We start from the raw sequence: 26,329 nt of genomic DNA on the forward strand, positions 1-26,329 counted from the left end.
TAAATTATAAACAAAATACTATTTATAGAATACATCTAATAATTTCTTCCCATCAACCGTCATGATTGAAAACCCTAAAAATAATAATAATAATAATAACAGAATGAACAAGAATGGCTATCAATATCCATGAACCATGACTCAATACGATGAATGCAGATTCCTGCAAGTGGGCTCCCCAGAGAGACCAACCCAGAAGAGTCCATGTGTGAAGGACATAAAATAAAAAAATAAAAATGCACATTTGACCTTGACCAACTTAGGCACCAAGTAATCTCCAGCTCCACACATTTGACCGTTTCAACCTTGAAATGTTGTAAGGGGTGACGATTGCATATCCCAAAAGCTTCCAGAAGTATGATGACATAAAAGCACAGAAGGATAGAAACTTTGGATCCAAAATTCACTAAAAATGAAACATATGGGGGTACAAATAAATTGATTTGAGGCCAGCCTCAAATCAACGAAAAAATAAGCCATTTGCGAAACTTCTTCTATGACATACAATTATGAATATACAGAAAGCAATCCCCGTGAAAAAAGAATATACAAAACACAACAAATTAATTAACAAAAGGCAATGAATGGAATGAACCTGAATGGCTCTGTGTGTGCTTATTGTATTGAGTTTCGATCTCCTTCCTATGCTCTAAACCTTTGCAAAACTATGCAACTGATGTAGATTGCAGGGTGATCAACACAGCAATGATTCAAAAAATGCGTCATCTCTTGGCTCGTCCTTGGTTTTAGAAAAAATGTTGTTGTCATTGAGCTGTGTTTGGTTCATGTATGACCCCATGGGGTTATCAAACCCTGCAAATCCATAACTTGCTGGGCTCTGCAACATCTCGAGAGTAAAGGGTGCTTGCCCTTCTGATGTCGGTAGCCTTAGATTGTCAAGAGGGTTGTTGTTAGCAGCATTGTTAGTACTGTGATGGGTCATAGGCCTCATTGCTGTGGGTACATTGTGGTTGTTGTTCATGTTGTTGTTGTTGTTGGTATTGTGGCTTGGTAAAGGCCTGTTGGCAGAACCACTGCCACGGGCTGCAGGAACATCATGGTTGTGCTTCCCTTCGTAGGTTGTGATCACTGCTCTAAGATCATGTGAAGCTCGCTCTACGTGCTTCCTCACTGGACAGCCTGGATTTGTGCACTTGTAGTAGCTCCTGCAATGTGACCAAAAAAAAAAAACACTCTAATTTAGCAGACAAGCATTTCAGTATTTCATAAAAATTATAACACTTGACTCTAGTTTCTCATCTGCAACTTTAAAGAACCCAATTTGATCAAATACAAAGTATAAAGTAAACAAATACCAGCAAGAATTATTTACATGAATGTGTCTTGTCAACAAGAAAAGAACCCACTTTTTAAGGTAGGTCTTATAAAATGAGACCATATTGATTATTTATTTTCCAAGAAAAGAGTATGGGGCATGAGAGTTTGATATAGAAAAGGCTTACATTCTTTACTTCAATAATATTATTGAACTCTAAAAGCAATCTATCTTTCAAAAAGTTTTGAAGAAAATCATGATTAAAGGGGGCAAAATTTACCTTGGATTTGGGTTGCCCTTTACTACTTTCTGACCATACTTCCTCCACCTATACCCATCATCAAGAATATCAATGTCACTTGTTGTTTGAACTACAACTCTTGGTTCTCTCACTGTTCTACTACCAGGTGCTGAAATACATTCATTGTCACCTTCTTTTTTCCTGTACATAAAATGAAAATCAAGACCTATTAATCACACAAAATCATCCAAATGACTCGATGGATAGAGTTCAAAACATAAATATTAAACTAAGCAAACTCGAAACTTACCATCTTTTGGCATTAGGCTCATCCTCATCATACTCATCCCCTCCTCCTGACTTGCTTCTCTGAGAGCTCTGATCTAACTCATCATCCCCATTTGAAAAATTGGATGAATTCTCCGGTGTTCCAATGGAGTTATCCATTTGTGAATTACCATGAGAGCCGAAAGACTGATCCGGGATGTCATTGGTGGTGTGATTGGAAGCCTGGATTGCATGGGAAGAAGCCGCTGATGAACCCGACCTTCTAGTATTCTGTGGCTTGGGATGATTATGATTACCCTTGTAAACTATCTCGGTGATTTGTCCATCCAACGACCTCTCAACCTTTTTCTTAGTTGGGCAATTCGGATAAGTACACTTGTAATAGCTCCGCGGATTTTCGCTTCCCTTCACTTGTTTCTGGCCATATTTCCTCCAATTGAACCCATCATCTGATCTCCTGTTCAAGCACTGATGGGATTGCAGCTGGTTGTTGTTGCTGTTGTTATTGTAGTTGCCGTACTGATCTGATTGGAAACCACCACTGCTGTTGGGCTGAGCATTGTTATTGCTCTGCATATTAGTCCCCATTTCAGAAGAGAAGCTCTGCACTGAAGAACCATACTCAGGTTTCACCATACTCTTCCCTGAAGAAAAGTTATCTTGTTTGGGAGGTCCTAGATAGTTATTCCATGCCTGCTCTTGTGCCTGGAACAAAACAATTACATTAGCCAAAATAAGCCAGTCAAGAAACAAAAACAGAGGAGATATATAAGTAAATTCATCAAACACATTACATACAGTCTGAATTGAGCTGTTTGAGGATTGGAAAATTGCTGATGATGAAGTAGGAAGGGCCCTGGTTTGGGTTTGGAAAGAGAAATCTGAGTAGTTCTTGTGCTCCTCTTTAACACTCCGGTTGTTGTTATTGTTGTTAGTACCAGAACCAGAATTGGTCCTCCAATTAAAGGCTTGAGCTGCAAAACTCCCAGTAGTTGGAGATGGAAGAATCTGCCCATAATAACAAGACCACAACCACAAAAATGGAAAATCTCATTAGTACAAATCATGAAGAAACAAAATTTCAGAAACATATATGGTAAGATTCAATCCCAGACAAAATTAGCCCCCAACAATAAAGCAGCTAAATCAGCCTACCCTCCTTTTTTTAGCAAACTCAAAAACAGGTAAACTTTGACTTTACTATGAACCAAAACCCCATATATGATATGTTGTTCCCCCATCATTTGTTCCAAAACCAAATATGTTGTCATTGACAACAACCAACTCTTATTACGAAAATGGAACAACAACAGTTTCCGAGAATTCTACTCACGTTGGAAGAGCTGAGAAGCACAGGAGAGTCGAGAAGCTCGGCGGGGCTCATCCCAGGTGGGATTGCAAAGTAGGAAGAGGGAGACACAACAGAGGGAGGCGAAATGGGGAGCTGGGGAGGCGGGAGGGACTTGAACTTGGGGACACCCGACCCCGTTCGCTCCGCAATACGATCCGATAACCCGTACCCGGAGTTTCGGGTTACGGTGGCTATTGGGTTTGTGGTGTCGGCGCCCGAGGATAAGAGGTCGGAGAAGGAGGTGGTCATGAATGGGTGGGTGGAGAAGGTGAAGTTGCTCGGGTGAGAATTTGCGGAGGTGTCTAAGCTCCCGGAAGAGGAGGCCATGAAAGAGAGAAAAGAGAGAGGTGGGTTTAGTAAAGAGAGAGCTTGGGTCTGAAACTATGAATAAATATGAGAGAGAGGAGAGGAGGAAGAAGAAGAAAGAGGGTCACGTATGGCACAAGCTAGGCTCTCTAGCTCTGTTTCTTTGTATTGTGGAGCTTTCTGAGAAGCTGGGGCTCATGGGGGAGGTTTGACCGTTGAATATTTTTTTGTGCCCACTTTTTTTTTTTTTTCCCTCATTTTACAAAGAGCTTTTTGTCAAAAAAAAAAAGAAGAAATAAAGAGTGTTTTTTGTTTTGGGATATTTTCTTTTTTTGCCTGGTCAAAGCTCGTGCGTTTGAATGGTTGGCGGCTTAGTTTCATAATTTCATATCCTACTTATCAACTAATCCATATCTCCATGCTTAGTTTTTTTTAGAAAATTGGGTTTCTGTAATCTAGATAAGACCTAGTTGAAACTAAACTCTTGTGTTTGAAATTTAGGATAGTTTGTTTTTATATTCAGTTACTGAGTGTTTGAGTTATGAACATCTTTTTAACGAAAATAATGTTATTACACTAATAATTCATTTATGCTGATTATGTACTTATATGCGATCTGTTAAGAATTATTTTCATAGAAAGGAGGGAGCATCAGCCATAATTAGAGCATTGTATTTTTGAGTAGCTAAAGAGCCTTGAATCAACTAGTCGTAATTTTGAAAAAAAATAAATAAAAAAATTAAGTGGTGAAAGATTCAAGTAGGTAGGTACGTTCCATATAAACTCGGGACGAGCCCTTGTGTAGCTCCATCCTTCCATAGGTCTTTTCAAATAACATGCTACTTAGGGCTGTCAATTCCGACACGACTCGAAACCCGCACGAAATAAAGCGGGTTAAACCCGCACGATTAAAAAGCGGGTCAGCCATGGGTCAACCCGCCATGACCCATTTAATAAATAGGTCGGCCACGGGTCAACCCGCCAACACGAAGTGAACCCGTATAACCCGATTATGCTATACTTCTTCTTGAAATTTTGGGCATTGGGAGTATTTGATCATAGGATTAGACAATTTGAAATATTTTTCTTTATAATTATTGGATTTAATTATTTATGAATATATATATAATTATTTATATTCTTAGTCTTGTGGAGTTTTTAGTGAATTCAATCAATTTATGCATTTTTTTAGTTAAATGGGTCGCATTGTTAACCCTTAAATGGGTCATTTTGTCTAACACGACATGACCTATTTGTTAAATGGGTTAAGCGGGTTGGAAATGGGTAACCCGTTTAATAAATAGGTTGGGTTTGGGTTTAAATTTTGACACGATTATTAAATGGGTTGGGTTTGGGTTTGTATATTGCGACACGACAAATACCTTGACCAGACACGAACCCAACCCGACACGACCCATTGACAGCCCTACTATATACCTAGTTCATAAACAAAGTTTAAATTCAATCATCTTCTAATTTTAATGAAAATTAAATCCCGCGTTTAAATGCTTAATTTTTCTTATATTCGAATGATGAGAAATGAGATTCAAACCATCTATCGAAACATGTTTAAAAAAAATCCAACAAAAAAAAAGTGACATTTTAAGATACATAATCTTCATATGTATCCAACCCCAAAAGGAGCATTCACGTGTAAAATATAAAGTTCATATTCATGCATTACCTTCTTTCTTAGTCTTTTCGTAATCATGCCTTCAAATTTATTAACTTTTCTACTCATTTGCGTATGTTATTATTGGCAACTTTCTCCTCCATTCAAATATTGGCAATACATATGTATTTACATAAATATCTGTTCTACTAAAATCTATGATGTATTCTTTTTGGGGTTCAATAACTAATAACTCACATAAATCTCTCTTTAGGTACCTAAGCCTAATTATAATTTAAAGGCTACAATTGAAGAGAAGAGTTTGATAATAAGCTACATTTTACGTCAATGGAAAATTAAGATAAATACTATTTTGATGTATTAATAGGGGTACGTAGGTGCCAAGAGTTAAATACGAGGGACATATATTTTGTACGATACTACACAAGAAATGAAGGGATATATCATTTATGTTCAAACCTCGAACTCGAAAGTAACAGTTTTTGGTTCAATATAATATCAGCCGGTTGATATTAAAACTTAAGAACCAAAGTTCTGTAAGTTAGCATTGGTTAATTAGATATCATTTCCAGTTATTTTTTAGACAGCTTCACTTAATTTGGATCACTTTTTTATTTCTATTATTGAAAAGTGAAAGGTGGACTAGCTGGTTTTCAGTAACAAAGAATTCTGTGATTGTGGTATGAAATTTGAGCTGCACATGAAATGCGAGGCCATAATGAGGATCATTATAGTCTTAAAATAATAGAAAGTAATGTAGAAGGGAATGAAGATGAGTTCCCTTTGTAGTTGTTTTTTCAGTAACGTCAACTTGTAATTTTGTGCTAAATGATGTGTAACACATTGCAGTTTGACTAATTGGTTGTTATTATTAATACATGTTAGATTTGCCTTAAATGTGTATTTGCTTGTTCATCTTAATTGTTATTAACGAATCTTCACCTCATACTTTCAAAAATAGAATTGTTCATTCTATAAACTGTCATTAAAAAATCATCATTTGTATAAAAATAATCAAATTAAAATGTATTTACTTTTGTCAATTGCTGGATTGTTTAAACAAATATAAATTGTATTTTGGATCGTCATACTATTTAACAAGTCCAAGAGAAAATTAAACAAAGTTTCGATGGCTTCTACTCCCTTAAACCCTAGCCGCATTGAACCCTCCCTTTTAGGGCAGCACTAGTCAGATCTATGGTGGAGGTGCAGTACCTTGACACTACCAAGAATTGAACTTCCATGTGGTCTTGACAGCGTTGGGTCAATGCTACTGCCAAGCTTGCATGTGCCTATTTGGCTAGCTTGCTCTCTTCGGGCTGAGATATGGCCTCATCTTGGGCTAATGCGGCTAGGGTTTAAGGGAGTAGAAGCCATTGAACCCTCCAAAAACTTATGGCATTGAACCCTAGCCGCATTGAACCCTCCAAAAACTTAAATAAAACCTAGCCCTAAAAGGCTAGCTTGCTCTCTTCGGCTAGCCTTTTAGGGTTAGGTTTTATTTAAGTTTTTTTTACTTCGGCTAATTACTATGTCATATAGGTTCATAGTTTATGGGCTTGCTTTTATTAAGTGAGTCTGGAGTGTTCAATGAGTAGACCTATTTCTATATACCGCATGGTACCATCATAACTTCTTATTTGTTTATATATGGCAAAGAGAGGGTATGTAACGGTCATTCTGGCTTTAGTTAAATAAAAAATCGATATGATTTTATTTATAAAAAAAAATTATATATATATATATATATATATTGTGTTGACACGTTTATGATGATGAACCGTCCATTTATTGAATGTGTCATGCATTATTGATCGATTTTTTGTAAATATAATTTATAAATAATGAGACTTTTAAAACATGAATGATTTTAATTACGAAATTGTAAAACTAATATTCATTAATTATAATTTATAAATGAGGTAAGCAAGTCATTTTTGATTTGAAAATTTTGGCCTGAGTACCTTATTTTGAGTAATGAGAAAAACACAAAAAGTTCACATCCCCTTATCTCAGTAAGCAAAATATTCTGAGGTATATTTAGTAATTAAGAGAAAATATTCCAGATTTCTAATGAGCTTACTGCACTAGGCCGGTATATCATGATACAAATCCTTGGGTGTTAAGGACACAAGTCATATTAAATTATTAATTCAAAAAAAAAAAAAGACACTAATATTTGAATCACCACTTTAAACTTTTCTTTTAACCATTGTTCAAAGAAAAAAAAATTTCTTTTAACCTAAGTTTACACTTAATATGAATGAGATATTAAATAATTGTAGAAATTAGAAAATAGTGTCGGCATCATGAGCTTTATCTTTTAAGCTGGCAAGTGGCATAGGTATGGTGAGATATTTATTGAAGATCTAGCTAACAGTACATGTCATCTAGAAGATGCATGCCTCCTGGTATATGCCGTGTTAAAAGGACATTTCCCATCTAGAAGTGATTGAGCATCTAAATCTCTGTGGAAAAAATACACCTTACGTGGGAATGTGAGACCAAGTCTTACAGCACCCGACCCAAATTGAGGTTACATATTCTTCAAACTATGCAATGAGTTCAAAGTAACTACTAATTGTTTCAAATTTCTATTTAACTTCACATGTCATTAAACACTCAATCGAATTAGTTAATCTATTAAGGAAAGATGGAATTAGCTGGAGTGGCCGATTTCAAATGTAGAAATAAAACCGTTTGTTTTTTCTATGTTGTTATGTAATATAGTTCAATAATTGAAAGAATAGCGTGCGATTTAATAATCTAATAATCGTATCGAAGATTTTCTCGTTGGTTTGTCTCTTTTTGAAAAAATGAATAAGGAGTGGGGAAGCAACAAGGCAGTTCTTTTAACTATGATAATCTACTTAATTCATGGGTTCTTCATGCATCACTTTTACATTTACTCGGTTATTTGTCTCCTATTAGACGTACAGATTAAGGTATATAAAGTTCACTAATAATATTAACAAACACTTAATTGTTTGACCTAATAAACCAACGAAATTAAGTAATGAACCTAGCTCATGAATTCAACTTTCTTCATCTTTGACCTTTTACCTTTTATTTTGTTAATTGGTAGCTGCAGTTAGGCCTGGCATTCAAACCCGTAACCCGCAAACCCGCAAGCTAAAAACCAGCACAAACCCACCCGTTTATTAATCCGGGCTAAAAAAAGCCCGCACGCAAAAAACCCGCAAATTAATGGGTTTTGCGGGCTAAACCCGTTGGAACCCATTAACTCAAAATCCTTCCCAAAAACCCATTTCCCATTACCCATACGGGTTCCCCAATTTTTTTTTTTTTTTTTTTTTTTTTGTCAACTAGGGCATTTTTATAATTTTTCTTATTCCACATGTGAATCCGACAGTTGGATCTTCGTATAATTGTGAAAATACAATTCAAAAGGAGAACCGTGAGGATTCAACCGTTGGATCGTCGTATAATTTTGTGAGGCTGATTCTAAAGGCGATCTGGGACGATCCAACCGTTGGATCTTCGTATAATTGTGCAAAGATGATTCAAAAGGGGATCCGTGAGGATCTAACCTTTGGATCGTCATATAATTTTGTGAGGATTATTCTAAGGGTGATCCGGGAAGATCCAACCGTTGGATCTTCGTATAATTTTGAGAGGATGAACCTAAGGGCGCTCTGTGAGGATCTGACCGTTGGATCATCGTATAAATCGGTAAAGATGATCATCTAGGTGATCCATGAGGATCTGACCGTTGAATCGCCGTATAATTTTGAGAGGATGAAACTAAGAGCGATCCATGAGGATCTGACCGTTGGATCATCGTATAAATTGGTAAAGATGATCCTCTAGGTGATCCGACCGTTGGATCTTCGTATAATTATGAGAGAATGAACCTAAGGGCGATCCGTGAGGATCCGACTGTTGGATCATCGTATAAATCGGTAAAGATGATCCTCTAGGTGATCTGTGAGGGTCCGACCGTTGGATCGTCGTATAATTGTGATTTGTGAATCATTTTTTGTCAAAAAAGGAAAGGAAAAAAAAATCCAAAAAAGATAGAAAATAAAAAATTTCAAAATAGAAAACTAAAAAAGTTCATACAGAGAAAATGGCAAATGAGGGGTTATATACATAAGTCTTAATTGGTTTTAGTTGCTTTGATAAAAAGTTTTTAAAAAAAAAAAAAATTGTTTATGGGTCTTAACGGGTTTTAACGGGTTCCAACGGAAAATCCGCAAACCCGTCGCGTTTGGCCCGTGAAACCCGTTAAGCTAACGGGTTCTTATCGGGTTAACCCGTTAAGAACCCGCACCGTACCCGCACTATACCCGCACGTTGCCAGGCCTAGCTGCAGTATAATGGTATCTGGCATATGTATGAGTTGCTATTAAATTAAGTTGCAACTCAGTCACACGTACTTATCCTCGTAAATCTAACGGAGCTTTTATCCAATTGTTAAATGTTAAGTATCGGGGTGAAAGGTAATGTAAAAGTTGAATTATGAACATAATTAAACAGTGTATTATATAGAGAAATGCAAAAAACAATAGGAAAACAAATCGATAGCATCTCTCGTAGTTGATTTTAGAGCTCTGGAGCGGATAAAAAGTAGAATGCATTCTAAAGTTGGTACTAATTAATCTAGGATTTAGGGCAGAAAATCGGATTTTTTGCATGCCTATCACTATCTTCTAGAATTAGAAACTCCTATCAATGTTTGTGTATTAAATATCTTAATCTACTTGAATCGTAAAAAGTGATTTGTTAACTAGTACTTCAATTGTTAACGGGTTCTCATTTTTTACCGGTGACTGATCGAATAGAAGTTGGATATGATATTGTAGGTGAAAGCAATATGGTATGACCTAGCTAGTTACAAAGGAAACTAGCTATAACTAACCTGTAAGGTCAGTTGTGGAAATTGAAATCAACATTCTTCAACTTTGACCTTAAATTATACCCTTAAATGGGTTGGTAGCTAGAAATGGTATTTGATGCATGACTTGTATGATAATTTGCAATGACCTGAATTTTCATGTTAATTTCTAGTAAATTTCTTCAAATTAATAAAAGTCTCGGTTAGTGCGAATTATTTGGTTGTTAATTGTGAAACAGAAATTATTTTGAACAATTATTTGCTCGGAATGTTTCGATTCAAGGGTTGATTTTTTATACGTTATGATTCTGTGAAAACTTCCTTAACAGAAATCGTAGAGTGTGTCGATACAAGTTTGTGACATGCGAAACGCAAAAATCAGAGTTTGTATGAAGAATTTATGACCAACGAAAAAAGTTTCTAATTTTGGATAAATAGAAAAATTTAAGAAAAACTAAGAAAAACCCTAGGTTTCCAAAAATAGAAACCCGAGTCTCTCTCTCCCTCCCTCCCCCCCAGCGCCGAAATAGCCGGATTTCATTTTTTGGTCGATTGTCCTCCGTCCGACCACTAATCCGGCCGCCACCAGTCACATTTGGACTGCCACTTCCTTCTCCATCGATCTAGGGTGGTGTTATAACCTATCTCGACATGTAGGTGGCGCAGCAAGGAAGAATCCAATTGGAGGTGCGTTTTCGGGTTGCCTGCAAATTCTCACGTTTCCGGCCACCTCTGGTGCCAATTCTTGAGGGGTTTTCAAGCCCATGAGATGTTGATCATGTCTCCCAAAGTATCTTGAACCAATTTGAAGCGAGGAAGGAGAATCGAACAGATTTGGATTTTAGGGTTTCACCGAGTTTTTGACATTTTGAGGTATATTGCGGCAAATCCCTTCATTTCTGGACGTCATGGTAGTTATGAAAGTTGTTGTGCATGTTGGTGGAAAAATTTTGGCATAAATCTCATGTCGGCAGCATGTGGAGCCCACGCTCAGCCATTGCCGGCAGCACTTGGCTGCTCGTTTGGCCATTTTTGGGGTTCTGTTTTCATAATTGTCTCATCTCGTACTCGTTGATATGAGCATGTTGATATATTATGGGATCATGTTGTGATCATTTGAAGCATGTTAGGTTTAGCATAGTGCTGGTTTTGTCGGTTTGCGATCTTTGAGAATCCGACCATTGGATTGTCGTATAATTTTTTTAAATTGATCCTAGAAGTGTTCCAGAGACCTTGGGAGGTCTCGGAGGAAGTTTTGTCTCAATTGATGAAATATTCAGTTTTTGGTTCAAATGCTCGGTTCGAACCGTAACCGCTTTCATTTTAATCGTGTACTAAGTTGAGACCTTATTTTACTTAGGTGATTGATGAAGAGTATTATGTACTTTATCTTGACTGTAAGAGAAGACGCAACGGGATTTAGAGTTGAGTAAATCTCACGTGGTTCATTTATGACAAAGTTTATTTTATTGTTCGGTTTAATCACTAAATTGTGAAATTATTTTCTGAAAATAAATATTTATTTTTAAATTATATGAAATTGATCCTCTACGGTTCATACATAAGTTAAAATGAGGTTTTATTATAAAAATAATTTTTCTCGATTTTTGCAATTGTGGACTATTGTTGGTATTAGTGACATTCTTGAGTTGATGATTACGTATACATATATTTACGTGAAATATATATCTTGATGGTGTGGCATTGTGAGAAATATAATAATTGTGATTTTATTCAGGTTATTGTTTTGAGCATTTACTCTTTTCGGGAATGCAATACATCATGCAATTGTTGATTTATATTGTATTGAAAGAGTACCTTGAGTTGAGTGTAACATTTTTTGTCATGTGGAACTTTTTAAATATTTTCGGTCTGAGGACCTATTGTCACATTGGTGATCGAGGCAAAGAAATCGGGAACCACACCTTTGGCCGGGTGAGTAGTTATGATTAGTTAGAGCTCTAGTCTATTTGTCAATGTACTACTTAATTGGGGGATAACTTTGTGTTATCGTTCTCATGAGTACATGTTTGTAAAAGAGAGTTTCGGGTTTTAATTTCTTTCTTTTATTTTCCATGAGGGACTTGAGTTCTTACTAATTTGTGGAGTTGTTCTGGTTGCTTAATTTATTCATGAGCTGTGGAATTGTTAAGCATGAACTGTTTGTGTAATTTTAATTGAGTTTACTCATACGAGCTTAAAAATCTTATCAGGTTTGTTGTTGCAATCCGATGCACTATTCCATGGTGTAAAAGTTATTCCTGCATGTCAGGACGACCAGAGTTGAGACTGTGGCATGTAGTTGCAGCAGTGTTAGGTTCATGACATGTTTTGTTATTATACTGCTATATGTAGTATGCTCTTAGTGAGCATTTACATTTTTACTTTGGATGCTTTCGAGTTATGTACGTAAACACTTGGTAAGTAATATTTGACTCTAGTGATTGAGTCTGTGTTGACATGTGCGGACTTAGTTTATTTTGTTGTTTAGTTTAAATGAAAAAATTTCTAAGCATTTAGGCGTTTGTTGAGTTATCGCGTTTCTGATTTGAATTTTTTTTATTTGAAATTCGGGGCGTGACATAATTAGTGGTTTAACTAGTACGGAATGTGATACCAAAGAGATCAGTCACACGTATAGTGAACGTGCTAAGAAATCAAACAGCAACCTAGTCTAGTATAATTTGCAAGTTCACTGATATTATTAGTAATTAAACACTAAGCACAATGGTTTGACCTAGTTAACCAAGGAAAATAATTAACTTATAGTTAGTGATGGATGAACTCGATCAACTCTCTTCATCTTTGACCTTATATCTTATAATGGGTTTGGTAGCTATAAGTGCATGGTATATGATGCTATTGACTCGCATAATAATTGATGTTTTATTAGTACCAAATCTTGCTATGAAAAAATTTAGTCGCACTTACCCTCAAACTCTTAACACAATAAGCTCTTTGTTGCATGTAGAAGTAGAAACCGATTCCTAAACTATTACCCAATTGCTATATATATAGGGTTTAAAAAAACAATGGGTAAAATTGAGGGGACAGACCATATCTGTAAGCTTTATTGTGGCCTTGTAAGGTATCATGCCACACTTATAGTTTACGGTAAGGAAAAAAAAATTTCAGCTTTTGTAACACCTCTCAGAATTTCTAAAATTTGAAATACACAACTTAGAACACTCTTGAAGCTATCTAAAACACATCAATTATAAATTGGTTTCTCCTCAATAAATGCACGTATTATTTACTTAACATCAGTACAATTAACGATAAAACCAATGATGAAACAATGTGAACAATTGAGTTAAAATTATACTATATTGAATATATCGAAAATGAGATCTTCTTCGATATAACAAAAAAACCAATTAGTAAGACCAAACGCAGAAAGAGAAGTAACTAACCTAAACAGTCAGTACGTGGAATCAACGTTCAACTTTGACCTTTTATAATTATACCCTCTATTAATGGGTTGGTAGCTTGAAATAGCATCTGATATATGCATGACTCGTACTATAATTCTCGTTTAATAAGTGCCTAAATTCACTATCATGAACTTCAGTCGCAGATAAGTTGAAGATGCTAAGAGAATCTGGAGCAAAACAAAGTCTCTAATATTATAATCAGTTGATACCGGAGCATATTAGAGACTTAGAGTTTTGAAAAATCGAAAGGGATAGGTCTGTGTTGACGGAAAATTGGCGGTAAAGGAATAAACGAATACGACAAAATTGCGGTCAAAGTCAATATTTTCTCAGGGACTGACTGTACGTCCCTGCCCCATCATGCTGACGTATGAGAAAGAGTGTACGTGTACCAGTCACTACTGTGCACTGCCGTGGATCGCTCGCACATTTCGCCCGCGATCTGTGCGTCAACTGCACGGAGGATTTTGATTGGCCAGTTGGCATCCGTGGCTAATACTTGCATTTCTTGTGATCTTTTGTTCCACTCGTGTACTAATGGATAGAAATCTCTCCACCTTTATGTTTTTTTTTTTCCTGAAAATCAATATTGAGAAGAGCATTGGGGTTCTCTATTTAAGATTTTTCATAATTTTTTTTAATTATTGAAAATTACGTTAGCAAGTTAGTAACATATCTATCTCGTCAGTATTAGAATTGAGATTCATGAGAGTATTCTAACAGAGTCTGACTAATCTTTCACCGCAAGCGCACAGACTTAAAAGCTCGTCAAATTTGCTGACCATAATTGGTAGGAGTTGAGACTCGGACGCTAGACATGAAGATTTCATGCTAGGTAGCTTGACCAACCTTACCACACCAGATGGTTAGAAATTTTATTTTAATGGTTAATAATTTTCAAGAAAATTTTCAAAAAACTACGGAACTTTACTTCACCTTCATATACAAGACATGACTAATTCTGATAAACTTGGAATGAGATAGAGGATATTACTAATATTACGGCAAAAAAAACACACACACACATATAAGAAAGAATGAGAAATGATTACATTGAAAAAAATTATAACTAGATAATAGAAGCATTGAACACCAATCCTTATCTAGTTTCCCTACAAAACTAGATCAACTTAAGGCAGTGTACTATGCCGTGCTCAGCAATCTACTGTGGGAGTATCTTATTTCAATTTCACCCATATAATTCTCAACAAACATTGGATAGTGTTTGGTGAAAGATTGGTAGAGTAGCTGGAATGGTTTGTCACACTTAAAAACTCCAATGAAATACACATCATGGACTCTTTCAAATTAGTCCAATAGTCAAATGGTTAAAAGGACTTGCAAGGCTTGAACTTGTTGGGCCTTTCAGCCTTCTAACATTTGTCTGCATGTCTCTTTTTCTTCAGCGTTCAGGAGATCTTCCTACATGCAGTTGCCATCCTTTTGGATCTATTTCCACCTGAAAACAACACAAGAAGGAATAGTTTCAGGATTCACGAATTTATATGAATGATCTCACTGCAATCTTCCAGGTCATTCAGAAGCAATTTGCCGATGCCCTTCCAATACACTAACTGTGCAATAACTGTTAAACGTTTGTACTCAATAGTTGATCATCTGCCTAAGAGTCAAAGTTTTCTAGCAAGCTCAGTTCCTATCTCATCTCTAACAGATGCAAGGTGCGTGATGATTATGAGTTTGAATGGATATCTCAAAGACTTCTTCAGCTGATTGCATTCACCTATAATTTAACCGTCATTTACAATAACAAAGTAGGAGGGAATTTGGTTATACTATGTAAGGGGAAAACTCATCAAGGGGAACCTATGATCGGTATTGTTTTCACTGCCATTTTTTATGTGAGGTACTAAACACAATGCTTACCAAACTACAGTAGCAAATGTAAGTTATTAACAACATTATGAGGAATAACAATGTGAGCTTAGGAAGAGGGGCAATATTATTTCTCAATAACATGTAAATTTCATGGAACTTATTCATTAGCTGAACATGATGATATTGCTGTACTAGAATGGAAGGAATAGAAGTACCTGGAATGCTTTGTCCCTCCAATGAAACACACAACCACGGCCTTCCATGTACTCGAAAATATATTTTGGAAGCAACGGTTTCAAGGATGTGTGAAGCTTAACTTTTGTTAAGCCTCCACATGCCAATAGGGCAGCAGCAAGGCCATTTGGACTCAATCCTGTCAAGTGCAAAATAGTCATGTTCTGTAGGCGGTTGGTATTGGCGAGAGATAACAGCCCCACATCTGTGACCGAACAGTAGGACAAGTTTATCTGCAACATGAAGAAATGAACACCAGGTTTTAGTTAGGCATCGACTTTAGATCTTCCAGAAAGTATGGAAAGGAAACCTACCTGTCTGAGATTATGGCAAAATTGACCAAGTGCAAGCATGCCATTATCATTGATATTGACGCACTTTTTTATGTCCAGAACTGCAAGTTGCCTACATCCCCTAGCAACTGCTGAAAGTCCAACTGTTGAGACACAAGGACATCCTCGAAGTTCAAGTATCTTTAATCTCAAACACTCCGATAATGATATTAAAGATGAGTCTGTGATTTTATTATTATAAGCAATGTTGATCATCTCCAGATCAGGACAGCCCTGAGCTATTTTTGCAATGCCCACATCAGTTACTCCCAAGGACCTATAGAAGACAATAAGAACCCCATAAGATTACTATTCAAAGAGCAGAGAGTTTAACATAGCATCATTGATTCAGAGCTACTGACTCCACATGCTAGCAGAATATCCTGAAGAAGATTAGTTTCTGAGGTAATACCATTAGGACTTTTGTTTTAGAAACTATAGCCAATGTCATATAGAATAAAAATCAAAACAAATGTCTACCCGATATAGGTGATGTTAATCTGCATAAAGCCACTAACCTATACAAATCAAGCTCTTTCAGCTTTCGACAGCCGCTTCCAACATGCATAAGTCCTTCATCAGTAATGTTCAAGCAGACACCCAGCTTTAGACTACAAAGTTTGGAACATCTTGAGATGGACATTAAGCCTACACAAGTTTAGCAGCATTTCATATTAGCAGATAGAAAATTATATTACAAAAAACGAAAACACTCAGGTGGATTAGAATGTTAAGTTCAAATCAAAACCTTCATCGTCAATTTCGTTATCTGTGACATCTAATTCCTCCAAGAATTGGCAGCGCTGTCCAATCAACAGGAATGCGTCTTTAGAAACCAGGCTACAGGATTCCATCCTCAGGGAAGTGAGGAATGTGCAAGATTTTGTTATGCAATCTATAGCGACCGAAGTTATTTTGCGGCAGCAGACGATATCGAGTTTCAGCAACTGCCTATGCGCTTGCACAAGGAAGGAGAGGCACTCATCTGTCACTCCAGTGCATTTACTTAAGCTCAGCTCTCTCAACGAGGCACACCAACTTCCAATTGCTTTAGTCCCAGAACATGTGACCAAACAACCATCTAGTCTAATCGATTTCAACCTTGAATAATTAAGGAGGCATTTCCCCAGGTCAGTGGTGACCTACACCACAGTTATAAATGTCAATGAAGAGTTTGCTAAGTGTAGGAAAAAAAAAATTACTAGGGTGATCACAGGGTTTGAGACTTACAGAAGGACCATATGATAGGATAAGCTGCTCTAGGTTGTCAGCACCATTTGTCAGAGAAGACAAACCCACATGACTAACATTCTGACATTTCGACAAATTAAGCATCTGTACAGTAGCACATTAACGAACTTGATTATGATTACTGTTGAAATCAATAGGGTTAACTAACACTCAGAAGTCATGAATAATCAGTGGAAAAAATTGAATATGGCTAAGAAATGGGGATACATCACCAAGTCTGTTAGAAAGATGGGCATCAGAGAAGCTGAAAACATCATATATTGCTGAAAGGAATTGTCTTGAACTTGTGTAAGATATCAGCAGGCTAATGAAATGTACCTTGAGCGAGCTGCAACAATGCTTAAGGCTAACAAGGCCATCATCATCAATTCCAAGGCATCCTTCAAGAACCAAATCTTCAAGATGTTGCAGTTGCAGGATAGGTGGAAGACATTTTTCCGTGATCTGCGGTTAAAATCGTACAAAGCTTCAAACTTGATCAAACAATTCCAAATTTTAATCTCCAAAAGCAACCTAATTAGAACTATAAACAGCCCAAGCAGGTGGATCAGGCATGCATTTTCTTCTTCATATATCACCTTAACTACTAGCCTATATTAGTCAAATATGTCACTCCATTAGTCTTTTACAGTAAACCACCCTTTCTATCAACAACAGTAAAAAGTAAAAACACTTTAGAATAATGATCCACCAACAAAAAAATGTACCCTTTAATAACAACATCAAAAACATGTAACTCAACTCCAAGCTCAGCACAAAGTGAAACACTGCAGTAAAAACAATGTCACAATCAAATCGCTCCAAAAAGGCAAACAATTACCGGCAAACAAGAGAGATCCAAACTCCTCAGCTGCTTGCACTTCACAGCGACCAATCCAACGCCCAAATCCGTGACACGTAAGCACCACCTCAAGCACAGCACCTTCAGCTTCTTACATCCAACGGCTATACACCCAATCCCTATGTCACTAATCAACTTACACCTCGCCATCCGCAACTTCTCCAGATTCTTCGCCTCGGCGATCGCCTTCGCCGCCGTGTCCGTCAGCTCCGTCCCGTTCGACACGTCGATCTCCACCAGACCCGAACAGCTCCCCGACAAAACACGCAGACCAATGCCGCTGAAGTCCCGGGAGCGCGAGAGGTTGATCGAACGGAGAGTCGCCCGCCACGTGGCGGCGACGGAGGCGAGGGTGGCGTCGCTGACGCGCGGGCAGAGAGTGAGGTTGAGACGCGAGATGGAGGGGTAGCGGTGGAGGGCGCGGTTGAGGAGCTCGGAGCGGAGGGGAGTGAGGGACTTGCGGTGGCGGGACTCGATGAAGTAGAACGACTTGCAGCACAAGGAGAAGGACTTTTTGGAGAACGGGTCGTCGTTTAGGTGGTCGAGGATCGCGTGGATGATCTCCTCCGTGAAGAGGTCGAGTGGGTTGGTCATAACGGCGTCGTTTGCGGGTTTCTTCATCCGAGTACGGAGGCTGTTGAGTTTAACTAATTAACTGAATAACGGAAAACAGAGCAGTGGCTGGCTTTGGGGAAGAAGAAGTGGTTGAAGAAGAACGAGAAGAAATGGGGGGATGAAATTACGAGTATGGGCTTGTGGGTCTCAACGAATGAGGGCGAAGGATGGGGGTGTGGTTGGTAATTTTGTGATCTTTCGATTCATTCTAATTCTAATTGGGGAAGGGACATATGAGGAAGGACACTAGGACAGGTGCACATGGTACGGCAAAAATATTTTAAAAGGTTACGTACGTATAGGACAACATTTCAGGAGCGTGGAACTGACGCTCCGGAAAGAATATCAGTGGAATCTAATTTTTCAACTTGCAATTATTATTTTGGAGCATCGAAGTTTTTAGGTTCTCCTTTGGACCGAATATTGAAATTTGAATGGTCTCTTTTCTCCTCCGATGGATGGGACCGGATTTTCCGAAGGTGGTTGGTGTTTGTAGTCGTCAGGATCTATGCTACGCTTTCTTAATTGTTATGTTGAAGAGAACTGTGTTGCTTATTGGATGTTATGGTCAAAAAATCATATATTAATTTGGTAGACAAAAGGAACATTTGGGATATAAATTAAACCAACTTGACCATAAGATAAAAACGAAAATAAACCAACTTGTCTCGAGGAATGACATCACATTCATGGCATAGTCATTTGACCTAACCCTAGCTCAAAGGAGTAGGGATATACTATTGACCAAAAAAACCTAACAAAAAACAAAATTCGAAACAAAAGGGAGCCGTCACTCTCATCTTCCATCTCCCAAGGTGCTCCGCCAGCAGACCACCATCGCAAAACTATCCCTTCAAGCTCGCCACACCGAAGAAACCCAAACCAACCATCTGTGTCCATATGCATGAGAGCCCGATCCCATCACTGCAGCCTCGACATAGCGACCCATCTTGGAGAAACAGGCAACGCCATATCCATGGCACACTGTCGCCATGATCTGGCCTCTGGCCACCTGCTCCATGCAGGCGCTGCCGCCGATTGCCACTCACCCTTCATCCACACTGCGCCGCCCCCTGAGAGAAGAGAAGACTTGTAAATAGCCCAGAACGATGGAAAGAGAACAATAATAGGAGCGCATAGACCCCACGAACCTGTCCGGCAACACCCACCACTCGTCGATGAGGCAGAGAGCCACGGTCGATGAGGAGGCTATTGAATATTGGTTTTAATTTGATTGGTGGACCAAATCAAATGTGAAGGGCCCATGGGCTGCCTAGGTTAATTAGGTTATATATGCATCCCTAAGTTAATTAGGGAATATATATAGCGCTGCCTAGGTTAATTAGGTTAAATATGCATCCCTAAGTTAATTAGAGAATATATATAGCAAGGTATTGCTGCCGCAGGGATTGTTTTTTGTGAGAGAAAAATTAACCTAGAGTAATAGCCTATTCTCAGTTTTACTAGGGAATTGATTGAATTAGGGTTTGGGTAGAGAGTTTATTATCAAACTCTAATTGTATTCTCTTCAATTGATTATAGTGGAATTTCTCGCCGTCTCCGAAAGTGGACGTAGCTCAATCAGAATGATTAAGTGAACCACTATAAATTCTTGGGGAAGAAGAAGAAGAAGTTGTTGGCGAAGAACAAGAAGAAATGGGGATGAAATTACGAGTATGGGCTTGTGGGTCTCAACGAATGAGAGCGATGGATGGGGGGTGTGGTTGGTAATTTTGTGATCTTACGATTCATTCTATTTGGGGAAGGAACATATGAGGAAGGACACTAGGACAGGTGCACATGGTACGGCAAAATATTTAAAAGGTTACGTACGTATAGGACAATATTTCAGGAGTGTGGAACTGACTCTCTTGAAAGAATCTAATTTTTCAACTTGCAATTATTATTTTGGAGCATTAAAGTTTTTAGGTTCTCCTTGGACCGAATATTGAAATTTGAGTGGGTCCTTTTTTCTCCTCCGATGGATTTGACCGGATTTTCCGAAGGTGGTTGGAGTTTGTAGTCGTGAGGATCTATGCTACACTTTCTTGATTGTTATGTTGAAGAAGTGTGTTGCTTATCGGATTTGATGGTCAAAAAATCATATATTAATTTGGTAGACGAAAGGAACCTTTGGGATATATGTGATGGAAATTATAGTTATAAACAACGTATCTATAGTCGAGAAAGCGTCTTAGCTTTAGAGTTGCTGAAAGATTGGATCTTGGCTCCGTGGTTCTACATTGCGGGATATTTGCATCTTGATTTGTATTGGATATAACACATATAAGGGGATTTAGTTTCTTCTCATTTGTTACCAAATCCGTCTAACTGATTTCTTTTTTAGAAATCTTTATTGAAAATAATCAAGATTACATAACACGGAAATGACTGGTGGTGAACATAAACTCCCCACTCTCCTCCCTAAAATCTAAACCAGTTACGGGTCCGTACATCATCATGAATGACCTCCATGAGCCGAAAGGGCCTAACCGCTAATCACCTATATCGCCAAATCTCTCGAGATACATGGAATCTCGAGAATCTCGATACCACCTCATAGACAACCGCTTGAAAAACCAACGCTCTCTTCCACACCGTATCCCAAAAACATTAGACCACGTGCAAGAATCGCTCGTCAACACATTGACCATAAGATAAAATTGAAAATAAACCAACTTCTCCCCAGGCAGGAATGACACCACATGTCCACATCCATGGCATAGCCATTTGACCTAACCCTAGCTCAAAGGAGTAAGGACATACTATTGACCAAAAAAACCTAACCAAATACAAAACTCTAACCAAAACAAAAGGGAGCCGTCACACTCATCTTCCATCTCCCAAGGTGCTCCGCTGGCAGATCACCATCGCAAAACTATCCCTTCAAGCTCGCCACGCTGAAGAAACCCAAACCAACCATCTGTATATACAGAACTATCAAAGCACAAATTTTCTCTCAATATATACAGAACCACCAAAGCTCACTGTTTGAAAAAACAGTTTAGTTTGGAGACTTGAATTATCGCTCAAGATACGAGACCAATTATTTCATGGTCTGGAACTCTGAATATAGGACCCAATTATGGTTTCTTCGACCTTTTTTTTTTTTTAAAAAAAAATTAAATTAAATAGAGGATTATACGATATTAGTTCCTCTGTGATAGCCGATTTAGAGTCTCTGTATGAGCAGATATTACATCCATTCGGGCAAGCAAGACTCTTTAAATCCCATAGTTTTCTTCCATCCCCTGTTCTTGGTTTTTGTGGAATGAAGAGTGTTTTGGCATGTAGAGAGGTTTTGGGTTGATGTGTATCAATAGAGGAGAGAAAATGGCGATTGGTGAGGACTGAGTGTGAGTTTCCTCTTGACCAGACAAGAAGACTCGGAGAAAAAGAACATTGTCCACAGTTGTTTGATTTTCCCGAGCTTTACAAGGCAATAGAAGAATACTCCAATGCGAAGCTCGGGAGAATCAGTTAACTTATGGTGATGTTTTGCAAAGCTCGGGAAGATCAAAGAAGGAGATTAGAGAATGTCCATCAATTTGGATACAGTCATATTCCTCCGACAGGAGAGATTCATCTGAACCAATCTGATTTCCATGTTCTCTCTTGTCCAGATTAGGAGAATTTGGCTAGACAATTAACTTGAGTTGACGCTATATGAGCTTCAGGTAGACTCATTACTTCAACTTCAGCAATATTTGGTGCTTTCTCCTTTTCTTTTGTGTTTTTGATTTTTGTTTGTTACAAAATAGCATTAAATCTTGGATTAACACTGACGCTCATGACCTATTGCATTTTCTGATGTGGAACAGGGCTCATCGTCAAATTATCCTCAAGCTTATGCTTTTCACTGGTGGTCAAAGCCAGACAACTGTGAGGACTTTTAACTTTTAACAAGTCCTACCAACTCCAGAAGAAGATTTGCCTCCAAAAAAAAAAAAAACTCGAGAAGAAGGTAATAGATTCAATTAAAAGTTTCTGAAGTCCTAATACATGATTGTTTCCTTGTAGTTCTATATTTCATTTTGCTAATATATTGCCAAAGCAGGTCATTCATTGACTAATTGCCTATGAATCTAGAATGAGCCTACCAACTGCTTGTTTTGTTTGTTGCTTATATGCCTAATTTGTTGAGGGACTTTTGTTTTTGCAGTCTGATATAGGTGCTCTAATACTATTGGCTACTCTTAGGATTGAAACTTCTCTCGACTATTCTAATGCAGTTTCTCAGCACCAGGAATCAGTGGCGGATCCAGGTTCTGAAACCCGTCTAGGCTAATTATAAGCAACTCCAACAAATTCTCTATAATTTCTATATAATAGGAAAGCAAAATTCAAAGCTTTAACATTTTTTCTTCTCCAACTCCAACAGATTCTCTATTTTACAGCAATCTCTAAAATCTCTATATTCTTCTTTAAAATTTTGGAGATTGCTGTAAATATAGAGAATTTGGTTTTCTCTTTCCTCATTTTTCCTAAAATAGAGATAGTTATAAGGAATCTATTGGAGCAAAAGAGGCTCAAAGAGACTCATTTTTCCCTAAATTAGAGAAAAATCAAAATATGGGGAATTTGTTGGAGTTGATCTAAATGCACAACAATTTTTGAATTTCTATATATATATATATATATATTGTTTAAGGAAAAGAGAACTGTAGAGAGAAATGAGAGAATAGTTGTAACTTTTATTGATAATAGAAGCCTCTATATATAGAGGATACAAATACATAATCTTTGAGTACAAGGAATCCTATTCTAATTAGAACTAGGAATTTAGAACATTCTCTCCTATTACAACAATAGAAAGTAATCTTAGTTTGGTAAGGCACACATAAATCGAATATCCTTCAACACTCCCCCTTGTGTTGTCCAAACGTGATGTCATCATGACACTATGGCGCTTCAAATGTTGCCTCGTTAAAAACCTTGCTCAAGTAATAAAAACCTTGTGGGACAAAAACAACCTCGAGGAGGAGAAAAAGAGTACAACACGCCATTCACTATTCGAGATCAAACATGTAGACATCATGCCTCCCCCTGATGTCGACATCTCCCCTTGATTGCTACAATCATGGGAGTTCGGATAACTTTCTCAATCCAATACTCTTTACATGTTTCTCGAAAGTGGATTTAGGTAACGACTTAGTAAATAAGTCGGCTACATTATTCTTTAATCGGATTTGAGTCACTTCAATTTTTAGAAGTGTATGTTATTGCTGATAATGAAAGAACTTAAGCGATATATGCTTGGTGCTCTTGTCTTTGATAAAACCTAACTTCATTTGTTCGATACAAGCTACATTATTCTTATATATGCATGTAGGTTCATCTGTGGTAGAATTCAAACCAAAAATTCCTCAAATATGTTGAATTATAGACCTTAGTCATATGCATTCATGCACGGCTTCATGTAGAGTAGTAATCTCAGCATGATTCGAGGAAGTAGCGACAAATGTTTGCTTTGTAGACCTCCAAGATATCGCGGTGCTTCCCATGGTAAAGACATAACCTGTTTGGAAGCGACATTTGTGAGGGTCAGAGAGATACCATGCATCAGCAAAACGCATCAAAACATCACCATCATTTTGACAGAGGGGAGGAGGGTGACGTTGGCCACTCTGGTGGTGCCGGCGCAGACCATCTCGCCGGTCACAGCGATGGGGACGGTAGCATTATGCCTAATAGGGTCCGATCCCATTCTTCCGTTTCTCTCTGTAGGGATAAAACAAGCTCATATCTAGCGTACTTTTTAAGTATCAAAAGATTGTCTTTACACTATTTTAGTGGCATCGCGTTGGCCCAGGGCTACATCTAGCTAATAAGTTCATAACAAATGAGGTGTTCGGTCTTGTATAGTGTTAAGTACAATAATGCGCCTATTGCACTTAGGTAAGACACTTCTGCCAATTAACACATTTTCATCATCATCCCTGGGACGAAACGTATCTCTCTTAGGGTCAAGACTACAGACGGCTATGGGAGTGCATCTTGACTTTATCAAAATGCTAAAACATTCATTGACACGGTATACAAGTTCTAAATCTAGACAAAACCGTATTCTCCCAAGGTCCTTCATCTCAAACTCGGATTTCAGTTGTTTAGCGGTTTCCCTTAACTCTCAAAGGTTCAAATTATGTTCATCAACATAAACCGTGAAAATTGCAAATCCGGAACTTATCATGGAAATGCGTGGGCATAGTTCATCATATCATTTCCCAATCAAGTAATCACTGTAGTGAGTGTTTCAACCTCATTGCAAACGCGCTCCGTGGTCTAGAGCCACTTGATTTGGGTAAATGAAGTCCATAAATACCTTCATTATATTCCGTATCTAGATCCCCATAAAGATACGTAGTGACCACATTCGTAAGCTACATGTTCAGTTATTTGGAAACTACCAAACTGACAAAGTAGTGGAGTGCAATGACATCCATTACGAGAGAATATGTCTTCTCGTAGTCGATTCCAGGGCGTTTTGTGAGAAGCCTTGCGCCATAATGCGAGATTACCATCTCTTTTCTCATCACGCTATCTAACGAAGACCTATTAATGTCAATAGGTTTTATGTTAGGAGGTGTTGGCATCTCAGGCCCGAAATCCTTCTTCTTCGTTAGTAAATCCGATTCAACTTGGATCGCATCTTTCCATTTAGGCCAATTTTCTCTACGCTGGCATTCTTCAACGGAGTAAGGTCCGATGTAATTGATCTCAATAATCTCACGTACTCATGTACACTAGTGTAGTTTGTAGAGATCTCTATATTATTAGGAATTGGTTCTAACATTGAGGCGTTCCTCAACGATGTCTTTTGGACATAACCACAATCCAGAATATTCTTATGAGGTGGATTTTGAATATCAATGATCAATGGATCAAGTTGTGCCAAACTCGCTCTCTTTCTAGGGTGAGAATCCATCAAACCTATCGGTCTCCTACCCTCTCTAGTGAAACCTATGGCCTATGACACCATTATGCCACCTTGTGGCGTCACCATACCACCATCCATGGTGGTGGTACCGTACCCATCTCCCCTGGGTGGCACCATGTCCTCTTGTGGGGACATCCATCCTTGCAGGCATGTTTGCAGCAGGTATATGTGATCTAGTCACTTTTAGGGGATCAAGATGAGACATAGTGGGGACAGACCACGACAATTCTGGTCATTCATGTTGAACGTTGATGTTCTAATCTCCCCCTAACGACTGGAAGACTGTCTCATCAAAGTGATAATCCTCAAATCTAGCGGTAAAAAGATCGCCTGTCAGGTGTTCTATATAGCGGACTTATAGTTGGAGATTTATATCCAATACAAATATGCATTTGTTGCAATGACCCATTTGATGTGCTGTGGCGGCGCGATTGGCACATAAACCGCACACTCAAATATGAATAAGTATAAGATATTAGACTCGCACCCAGTCACTAGCTGTAACGCAAATAACAGTTGAGTTGCTATGGGTCGTAGAAGAATTAGTATAGCTGCATGCGATATTGCATAACCCCAAGCGGAAATATTGGTGCGCATTACCAATGTCCGGGCCACTATCGTAGTCGTTTAATGGTGGTTTTTCCACGAGACCGTTGGAGTGTGTACATGGGAATATGATGCCTAATATCAATCTCCAATAATAAGCAATAGTCATCAAAAAAATTTGATATAAACTCTCTAGCATTATCAAGTCCAATTGACTGAATGAGATGATCTGGGTAGTGAGCCCGTAGCCATATGATCTGGGCCAAGAGTTTATCATAAGCAGCATTACGAGTGGACGATAGTGAGACACGTGTCCAGCGTGTTTGCACATCAACCAACACCATAAAACA

The 26,329-nt window shown here is 38.0% G+C and overlaps 2 protein-coding genes across 2 annotated transcripts; both read right to left on the reverse strand.

The window, feature by feature from the left end:
- Positions 1–259: 259 nt before the first annotated feature.
- LOC112164486 (WRKY transcription factor WRKY24) lies at positions 260–3,594 on the reverse strand. The gene is made up of 5 exons (XM_024300700.2): positions 3,139–3,594; positions 2,604–2,813; positions 1,828–2,510; positions 1,557–1,718; positions 260–1,166 (listed from the first exon to the last, which is right to left on the reverse strand). Exons 1-5 carry the CDS (start codon positions 3,481–3,483, stop codon positions 695–697), a joined length of 1,872 nt encoding a protein of 623 aa, XP_024156468.1. The 5' UTR covers positions 3,484–3,594; the 3' UTR covers positions 260–694.
- Positions 3,595–14,531: 10,937 nt separating this feature from the next.
- Positions 14,532–18,691, reverse strand: LOC112165456 (F-box/LRR-repeat protein 3). Its single transcript, XM_024301963.2, has 8 exons — positions 17,861–18,691; positions 17,359–17,484; positions 17,020–17,124; positions 16,538–16,931; positions 16,308–16,437; positions 15,772–16,066; positions 15,439–15,690; positions 14,532–14,846 (listed from the first exon to the last, which is right to left on the reverse strand). Exons 1-8 carry the CDS (start codon positions 18,500–18,502, stop codon positions 14,790–14,792), a joined length of 2,001 nt encoding a protein of 666 aa, XP_024157731.1. The 5' UTR covers positions 18,503–18,691; the 3' UTR covers positions 14,532–14,789.
- Between the last annotated feature and the right edge of the window lie 7,638 nt (positions 18,692–26,329).

This window comes from Rosa chinensis, chromosome 5, assembly GCF_002994745.2.
Source record: "Rosa chinensis cultivar Old Blush chromosome 5, RchiOBHm-V2, whole genome shotgun sequence".
In the NCBI taxonomy this organism is placed as follows: domain Eukaryota; kingdom Viridiplantae; phylum Streptophyta; class Magnoliopsida; order Rosales; family Rosaceae; genus Rosa; species Rosa chinensis.